The 10,278-nt window shown below is 40.2% G+C and overlaps 1 protein-coding gene across 1 annotated transcript; it reads right to left on the bottom strand.

The window, feature by feature from the left end:
• Nucleotides 1–665: 665 nt before the first annotated feature.
• On the bottom strand, nt 666–9,173 carry LOC110982751 (steroid 17-alpha-hydroxylase/17,20 lyase-like). The gene is made up of 5 exons (XM_022241387.2): nt 7,999–9,173; nt 5,095–5,382; nt 4,396–4,562; nt 3,991–4,094; nt 666–3,407 (listed from the first exon to the last, which is right to left on the bottom strand). Exons 1-5 carry the CDS (start codon nt 8,677–8,679, stop codon nt 3,166–3,168), a joined length of 1,482 nt encoding a protein of 493 aa, XP_022097079.2. The 5' UTR covers nt 8,680–9,173; the 3' UTR covers nt 666–3,165.
• Between the last annotated feature and the right edge of the window lie 1,105 nt (nt 9,174–10,278).

Here is a 10,278-nt window from a genome sequence, read left to right as displayed (position 1 = left end):
CAAAGCCAGCTTACCAGAGCAACAAAATACCAGTCTTGCCGCGGCGTGCGCTTCGCAGGCTTGCACATGTGGCAAATCAGAAGTGTATTTCTATAGAATTGGGGCATAAGATAAAAGGAGAAGAAAGCAAGATTGAGACTGTTAGTCAAGCGATGCAGGTACCTAGGGGACTCCCCTTTACATCTGTACCGATAGGTCAACGGGTATTCTGAAGAGGTCGTCTACCGTCTTAGGCGATGTTGCGAAAGGTTACATGCGGGCATTCACTAAGTCTTTTCTCTCTATTCAAAATTAGCAGCTACTCCTTTTATGCATTGCAAGAGAACTTACTACCGGTACATGACTCGACCGCAAAAAAAATAAAATACTACGAAAATTATTCTGTAAATTTTAGAATTTTGGGTTTATAAAAAGTAGAAGTTAATTTGATTTACCTACCACTGCAAATTCCAGCTAATGGATGTGATCAATATAATATCACTTTTAGGAGTTTAACATAGGAGAAGGATTTTGAAAAGAGTGTTAGTGAATACTGTCACGTGTTTCTGACGGAACGATTTTATATTTTGAGTGAAATGTTTGAAATGTTACGGAAAAGGCCCACTATCTGAAAACTCAAAGCAGTGGAAAAATCCCACTAAGAAGAAAAAGATTTCGAAACGGTATTCTGATTTTCTGCACCTGGAAGTCTTTCAAGCTGTAACAGTAACAGTATATGCACTGGTTGCAATTACACTGTCAAATAATTTCATTCCACGAATTCCATTAGATTTAATTTGGCAAGTCACTCATATAATAATGACTTTGACAATGAAATTAGTACAGTGTAAACACAATGAACTCTGCATCACAGAAATGCAGTCAACAAATTGACACTTTGATAACTTTTAATCGTGTTAACTTAACTTTTCATAATTGTTACAAAGTTCCAAATTTGTTCAGCCGTTTAGGATATACGAAAGCACATAAATAGTCGATGAATGGGACTTTGGCAGACAAACTGAATCATTAAAAGTTATGTTGTACTGAGTCCATCGCAAGTTCTTTCACAAGTCCAATCACAGGTCCTTCCACAGCACCAGTCACAGCTTGTGACTTGGATTGTAAATGGATGTCTTGTGGTGGACTTGCAAGAGACTTGGTTTGCAGGGACTTATGATCGACTCGACACAGAAATTGCTATATTCACGCAACAAAAACGATGTCTTAATAATCATACATGAAATCAGAAAAATAGGATTACTCCTCAGCATGTTCTTGGGTGTGGAGCTTCAGCATCTCCTTTGAAATCAACTGGCAAACAAGAATTGCTCGTTTTATTTTAATTATAGGTCAAGTGATCGGACTTGAAAGCGGCACAAACTCAATTCTGATTTCTCGTGTTTACTGGGGCATATATCTAGATGATCAAAAGTAAACGAGATGAAATATAGACCAAGAAAACTTAGAGTGTCTTCTTTAAGATGTAAGCTATAAATACCGCCAGTTGACATTCTGTGTTTAAAATTTGACAGTATTGCCCGTGCCATTTTTGGGACATACCGTATTCCATTCATACATTCGTGGAAAATAAAGCACACGAGGCAGCTTGATTCCCAAAGCCTTGCGGGAATATGTAGGGAATTTCGTTTTGTCTTAACACGCTCTAAGTAGGGTATATGTCCTAAGTATAGCCACCAACATAATCTGTCAGCGTTCAATTAAGGAGAGTATTTATGGTAAGTACTCCCACTGATGAATTTATTCATTGATGACATTCTTCGCTTAGTAGGTCAGCAAGTAATAAGACTTCATTAGTGCATGATTAGTGGGTATGAACACTACTCGCTATATGGAAATAACTAAAGTGATGATTCTCGAAGCGCTGAATTCCGTTCAAATTCGGTTCTCAAGCAAAGAGATGATGTGCTGGTACGACAAAATTGCTGATATAAATCAGAAAGCTTTTTCTGATACTAGTTCGAATACCTAACTTAAGAAACCTTAAAAATACCAAGTTGTGATATTGACTTGCAACATCTTTCTATAGAGTTGCCATAAATTCCATCCATATATAGAATTAGTTTTTGTTTGTAACTAATTCTTTTGATTGACCGTGTTATTTCAATCATTTTATTGATATGCATTTAAATGCAGATATGAAAATGGTTTATGCACCCTAATTGCACTTGATTGACCGTGTTATTTCAATCATTTTGTATCAATCTGCATTTAAATGCAGCGATCAAAATGGTTTATGCATCCTAATTGCACTTAACTTGCTTTATATTTTACAGAAAGTCTTAACCCGAACCAATGGTCGCTGGCATATCAAGGATGACCAGCCATAGAAGTGTTTCGAAATGTAACGCTGTAAAGTAAATATGAAACATCCTTTGAATATCTTAGTGCACCGGATATAAAATATATTTTGCTCCAGAAAATCTACACAAGACATTCATTATTACAATGTTGTGAATAATATATATGCTTGTATTGACACGCATTATTGAAAACAATGCCACACCAGAATAAATGCTATTTACAAGTATTTACAAAAATAGACATACACGGACTTGTATTTGAATTCTATGAGCAAAAAGAATTCGGCCTTGTCTAAACTGGTATACCAACTCAAGTAGTAATACGTTTAAGGAATTGACACAGCAGTAGCACGACGTCTAAACCGAAACGAGAAACCTTATGTTTCTTGTGACTTATTTATTTCGACACCTTACGTTATGTACTTGATTCCAGCAATTCTGACAATTCTAATTTTGCTCAAGGTGTTCAATGTTATTTTTCTCTAACAAGGCGTGTTGCCTTCAGACAGTGTGTGACTGTGGATAGTTACCGTAATATCAGGAAAGACATTAAGATTCATTACTTTTATTACAAACATTCACTGCCTTCATAATGTAATTTGAGTTTTTTACCACACACGAATCCTTTTCATGGAGACTCTCTGTTCCAACTTTACCACACATCTTATCCTTCACTACCTATTTTACACATCTCTCTCTCATTTCTGACTTTCTGTGATAAGTTGGGCAAATGTACGATGTTTGGCCTCCGCAATTTGCAGATTATTTTCGCAAATGACTGTTTCATGTGTACTCACAACGTGGATATTACAAACCCTACATGAAAGCAACCAATATCAGTCTTTACACAACCATAGCTTCTTCAACGACAAGCAATCTGAACTTTGAAAAAGTTGGGTGATCTCATCATGTCTGGCATGGGCTCCGTGTCGGGGAGTTTCTCCCCAGCGGGCGTCTTCAGCTGGAAGCGCTGCAGGATGCCCCCCAGGAACATAAACAGCTCCATCTTGGCCAGGTTCTCCCCAAGGCAAGCTCGGCGGCCGATGGAAAATGCCATGAAACTCTTGGGAGTGAAAACTTTGCCATCCTCGTCTAGGAAGCGCTCTAGGAAGGGAAAAAGAAAAAAAGTCCGACAAACTGTTTTGTAATCTTGTCATGAGGCTGGGAACCAGTAATCAAAACGCTGCAATTTTTTTTGTAAGCACCGTGGTTCAAAGCATATAACCAAAGGAGTATTTCTCCACCGGCTTTTTAGAATTAGAGAACACAGCTTAACGGGAAACGTCAATTTGGACGATTGTCCCACAAATCAAAAGTTTATTCAGACTTTAATACTCATTCAGCGCATACATTTGTTTACCCAAAAGTTATTTACCTCCCCTTTACTGATACATGTCTTAACAGAGATATGTGCACCGTAAGAAGATATTTTAAGCAACTGAAAGACGGGCGAGGAGTAATAAAAGGGATAACCTTTGAGACTGATGATTCCAATTCCGACATGGGGAAATGGTTCTGAGCGTGCTTGGCATTTCACAGCACTTGCAGGCTGCGTCCCTCGGTTACATTTATTAGGTTCACGATTTCCATAAAAGATAACAGGCAGTGCCAGTTGGCATCACAATGGCAGATTGGACATCTTTTAACACTGTTACCGCTGGCGTTTTCGTTGATTTGTTAGACTCACCTGGCCGAAAGCTCATGGGATGCTTCCAATATTTAGGATTGTGATGAACCCACCACAGGTTACAAAAGACTGTTGAGTCCTTGGGTATGTCATATCCTTGCACCCTATCAAAGACAAGGACGACATTAACTTAGTAGAGAATAGAGAGTATGCTGGTAGCATTTGCACGGTACAAGAAATCGTTTTACAAAGAGAGATGTTCAATTATTCCAAGTCCACTTTTCATCCATGTCCTTTGCAGGAAGACCTATTTATTTGAAGACGATGACAAAGCTTGCCCTACGCTTTTCGTGTCTAATCTGCAACGTCTGGGTATTCGATTCAGTAAATATTACACCATGTTGAAAGGCTAATGTGATTTCACGATATGCCAGTGCATATTTGGCCAAATGTGTTTGGACCTACTTGGTATCACATCTTGTCCTCCTTGGTCCATTCATCGAAGAGAAAGAACTACAACGTAATGTCTCCAATATGGTCGCCTCCAGGTACGGAAGCTCATGACGGTCGTCCCAAACAGGCAAGCGTGTCCCAATCTTCTGTGCTAGTTCACGTTGAATCTTATCTTGTACCTAATAAAAAAGGAATTTAAGAGAGTAAGAGGACGAGATTATTTAGTGTATGTTGGAATAGTATCGCAAATACAATAATGTATTTGCAAAAACCTCAGCAAATTAATTCGCCTGCAGTCGGCCTATACTGTATAAAAAGAGCGAAAGAAAGAACATTGGAAACCGCATTCATAAAATGAATTATCCCTGACATAACACACGGCATCGATTTCACGGTGGAATGTTAACCAATTTGATGCTTAGTATCTTGAGTCGATCGGTATGTCATAAGACAGGGTGACTTGTATAACTTTTTGCTTGCAGTTGTATGCTATGCAGCATTCAGATGAGATTCAGTGACAGTCATGGCAGTACTGACATTGATGGGATACCTGGGATGCTGATGTTGATGCAGAGAAGTAGATTAACGAGCTTATTGGGATACATGAATCAGTGCATTCAACGTAGAGTTTGTGAATGGTATTGGTGCTGAATTTGTAGAGAATCTGAACCCAGAACAAGTGCTCAGCAAAAACTTTGTATTATCATTTACCTGTGGATTGTTTAACACGTAGATTATTGCCCACACAAGTGATTTGTATGTGGCCTCGTACCCTCCAACGAAAAGCTCCCACATTGCCATGACAACGTGATCTTCAGTGAGTACGCCTTTGCAATCTCCATCAGTGCTTTCAAGCATGGTGGCTATGAAGGCATCGGTCAAGTCCCGGATGTTGTTGGGGTCGAAGGTACGGAAGTGCTCGTCGTATTTTTTCTGCAGAATGGAGTCACGTGTCTCGATGATCTCTTGAACCATACGAAGTTTCTTGCTTGGGAAGATCTGAGAAATAAATTTAAAAAAAAACGCATTATAAAAGATCATTGAAATATTCCTTTTCAGTTTTTGATGATTTACGATTAAACAGGCAGGGATGTCTGGGAATTTGGTCAAAATAAACCCAAACTGAATATGAATCAATCATGACACATTTTCAACGTTACTCAGGCTTTTATGGCTTTACAAGAGTACATTTTAACTTGGAGTTCGATGGCTTATCCTGGTGCAACAGTCCTCAACTATACCCTAGTTTAACCTCAAGCCCTGTAAAAAGATTAGCCCCACTTGCACTTTACACAATCACAAAAACAGCCAGTCTTCTGATGGCTTTGCCTGCGATCATACTTTAAGCCCTAATTGTTGTTATGTGGGGCAAGGTTAATCCTAAATGTCCCTTTTGATGTGAAAAGTTGTTCTTTACTGTAGCGATTTTTCAGATTGAAGCCATCATTGAGATGAATGGACTCTATGCCGTTGAACTTGACTTGGATACACGAAAAAAAACGAAGCCAACAGGATAACGGGCAAAAATACGGTCAAAAGGAGAGATTTGTTCATTTTGCCAGGCTGTTCAATTTTAGAAGTAAATGGTTCAAAAAATTTACGGTGCGAAAATATAAAGAAGTTACTAGCGTGGGAATGACAGCTTCAAACAAAAGTGAATCGTGTATTTAATCTTATGTGGTATCAATATAGCCTCAAAGCAAATGTTAATTATAATAAACAAACAATAAAGGAAAAACGAGGCACATTAAAAACAAAAAGTTACATTCAATTTGATTTCTTCGAGTCTTTGGGAAAGCTTGTGTCAAATGCCGAAAAACAATGGCCCTTTTCTTGATGCCTCTTTCAACGAGAAACGTATTAGGAAGTGGTTATGTGAAAATAAGCATTTTAGAGCACCTTTTTTTATTTGTATAAGAACTTGAATTTGCTGTCAGTTGCATGGCCTATCAGGGAATAATGACTATCAAATTGGTATTGATAGTGTATTAACTTGTGTGGGTTTCCCACGGTGTATGGTTTTATTGAGTGACGTTTTCACACTAACACCTGAGCAAAGTTGACTCAACGAATGCCACCGTTTGACTCACCTTCAAAGCAAACCTACCTATGAAAACCCCGTCTTACGTCGCCTTGTATAATGAGCACTGCTTAGAGCAGTGCAGGCAACTGTAATATAAGTGCAAAGCTATCAGAATGGCCGACTATCTCCAGTCGACAAGTTGACCTACACACTCGTCTGCAACTCGACTTTTCAGAAATCAAGTGTGTGACCGGGTTTTGAAGAGATTTTGGTGTTATAGTCAATATTGGCCATGAAAAGTCAAGGGTAAAGTTCAAGGGGGTACGTTTTCCTCGGTGTACAAATCCAATCAAAGGACATGAAGTCGAGTCGTTCGAGATAATGTACTCGTCTGTAAAGTATAGATTATAGAGTTGCCTGCAGTGTGGGAACGATCGAGACAAGTCACAGCGTGGTTGTAAATATCATCCTATCAGTCAAGCACCAAACGACTTCATAGATTGAATTGGTTTTATTAAAAAACAAATTTAAAAGTATAAAAATAACCTCCAGTAAAACGTCCTTGTTACATGTAAATGAGACTCTTGGTATTGGTATACGTACCGGCAATGTTATGACGATAACCCTCACAAATTTAAATAAAATGGTGCTACGCAATAAATCATGTTGTGTAGACTTGAATATACAAGTTGCCATGCTGTTCCCACACATTGTTTTGAATAACACAGGAAGGCTGCTCTAGCTCAATTTGTATTGTTAACTGTCAATACACGAGTGATAAAGTGAGATACCACTGCACTTTCACTATTGTCAGGTTTTGAGTGCCGTGAAGCATGGTGCATTGTTCCACTTTGTGAAGCGCTATGCCTTTTTATGGGCATCTATTGTGCTATCGATACAAACTGTGATTCAACACAACGTTTTTCACACACCAGAGCAGTCACAGCTGTCATCTGCTCTATATCCTGTGACATATTACGCAGATAATGGACCCGGGGCCTTTTAAAGTTATTGTATTGTTCGTTTTTGGAGTATTCATTCACTCGCCGCGTTCAAGTCAATTATAAGAATAGCTTTTTATAGTGTGTGCAACAAGCTTTTTGCCATGTTTCCTTTTATGCTGTTATGGAGTGATCAGTGTAAATTAACACTTACAAGTTCATTTTTATTTGAAAATTTAAAAAAACCCGATTTATTCAGTGGGTATACACAGAGAAGTGATGCCATGACACAGTTTCAGGTGCAGTGTCTACGTGTTAATATTTGACAACCCCCCCCCAAGTTCGATCTCATCTTTCTCTTTAATATCATCCGAAAAAATCTTCAATTCAGAGAAACAACTCCCAGCGACTTCCTAAAATTGCCAGATCCACACAAATCCTCATAGGAATGAGCAAAATGAGTGAACAGACTGCCAGACAACACCCGTGTTTTATCAAACCTTGTTAACGTCCCAAGGAAGAGTACCGACATCCCAAGATAAGGCGGGTTTTGTTAACATAAGGCATTAAAGGCAATTTAAAACCGCAAGGGACAACTGATAAGACGGTAGACTGAATGCAGGAATTATAAAGTCAATAAAAGTAAGTTACCTTGAGCGCTGGAATGATGTCTATGGGATCCCCGGGCTCTAAGACTGCGGCAAACTTATTGTTGCAATCCAGCATCTGCTGATAATCTGTGTCCGTGATTTCATAACGCTGTCCGAATGTCATGTCACAAATGACATTAAGGACAGACAGATTCAACTCCGCACTGATGTCAGTGTACATGCCATCTTTCTTGGACAGTAACTTATTCAATTGTGCGACTTCTTCTTGAATCTTAGCTGAGGTCGGCATGCAGTTGTACCCTTTCATGTTCCTCCGGATTGCGAGTGCTGTCGTTCGTCTGTGCATGCGCCAAGATGGACTGTAGTCACTGAAAGCTATGCCACAATTATTGCGAGTCATAAGGCTGACAGAGTACACATAGGGGCGGCCCGAGAAATCTTCCGAGCGATGCAGAAAGGCCTCCCGTATGACATCTACCTCGGACAGGACCACAAAGCGACCCATGGGCAGCTTCAGTGAGAAAATGCTTCCATACTTGTCTGCTAGCTCCTTGAGTACCTTGTAGATTGGCCGGTTGCTCATGAAGACATTGAAATTGCCAAGAAGAGGGATAGATGGCGGTCCTGGGGGTAGGTTTAAATGCCTTCTTGCTCTCCAGCTCATGAAGTTGCAAACAGCAAGAAGAACGACCAAAAATACGACAAGATCAACCAGCACCATGTCTGCTATTTGACAAAATTAGTTTCTGTGTGAAAGACGGAATTTGCGCTGGTGTGCCAGGGTTGAAATACTGTTGATCGATACAAATCAACCTCGAGGCCACTCGTCTAACACAGGTGATTCCAAGCTAGTGATAACGCTCAACTATCCGGTAGGCAAAGTACACTTTGAGATGGCTGCTGCTTACGAATTTGTCAGCAGAGTATTTCGCTTTGGGGGAAATCTACGATAAAATATAGCTCCTCGCTGGGAATTTATTGCAGATTCTGACAAAACAGCTTCTGTTAATTCCAAAATATTTCACCAGTTTTATACCAGCGGGTACCTCTTGCTTGCGATGCTAACGTCGATCGCTAGTAGCATGCAGTTATTATCAATGACTGTCTTTGCTGTCCTTGTACATGATTGGTTCATGAGTAGTCCACTGGAACAAGCACTTATGCAAAGAGCCACTGAGATGACCAATCACAACGAAGCTAACACACCTGAGGTGGGTCAGTGCGCAAAACCTCACTCATGTTGGTAGTGACTCCTCGGAACGCCGCGTAAATGAATATATGACCGTGTACACATGCGCTGTGCAGTAACGGCAAACAGGCAAGTACGTGGCCTTCATATCGTCTCACAAACCGTGCAAACACCAAAGAAAGTACACTCACCCCTAAATGTACTATTGCCAACTTGTGCCTATCACGCACCCCAAACTGTACTATTGCCCACCAAACTGGCACCGTTTACGTACTATAGATGCTCGGTCAATAAGGTAACAATATTTAAATACCCGTGGCACCCCGTCGGGCCAGAAGAGAAGAGTACTTTTTACCGTTCCTTCCCCGCCTTTCTTCCTTTCTTTTGTTATATATAGAAAATAACACCCTAAACGACCACTTGTTGGGCGCATTGTGAACTTAACAAATGAACTCTTGCAAGATTTGAGTCATCACAGCCCCTGAGGACCAACATTTTCTCGGGGACATTAAATTGACAAACCTTGCAGTATATTGGAGATTATGCATTTACGTATGTTTGCGACATCTGCATACGTAACTATGCAGCAATAGATCGTGTGTACACGTATTCGCAACGGGCTTACTTCAAATCCATCATGTTGTATTGAACACCTTTTAACCATTCGCATTGTGATCACTGCGGGCTGATGACACCTCAGGTAGTTGGGACTTGTCTTTTCTTGGCAGTGTTAATGTTCTTTTTAAAAATCTTCCCTTGAATCTCACCATGTAAGAATGGCATTCAGACGGTAAGCAAGGACCCCGTGTTTCCCTCAGAAGAGACAGGAAATCTGGCCAAGCTCCCCGGAGCACGCTTTAAGGAGCTGCTGTCCGCCAATTAAATCACATCCAGACCTCCCTCCACGGACTATAAAGTACAGCTACATTCCCTCCCTAATCGGTTGACCTACAAGGCGGTGCAGGTTCAAACTGCCAGGCAAGTCGATTGCCATTGGGCTAATTAACCGAGTAAAGTTAGACGTGTCTCGGTTGTAGTCATGCAGGAGTCGCAGTAAACTTGGCTGTCTGCAAACTCTGCTGTCATAATTCTTGGGTAGATAGATCACCGCCGGGGACAGATCTGCGGAGA

Source organism: Acanthaster planci, linkage group LG18, assembly GCF_054643075.1.
Source record: "Acanthaster planci isolate LZ-2023a linkage group LG18, COTS_SCS, whole genome shotgun sequence".
Classification (NCBI taxonomy): domain Eukaryota; kingdom Metazoa; phylum Echinodermata; class Asteroidea; order Valvatida; family Acanthasteridae; genus Acanthaster; species Acanthaster planci.
The sequence above is the reverse complement of the archived record's forward strand: the minus strand, read 5'-3'. Positions and strand labels throughout refer to the sequence as shown.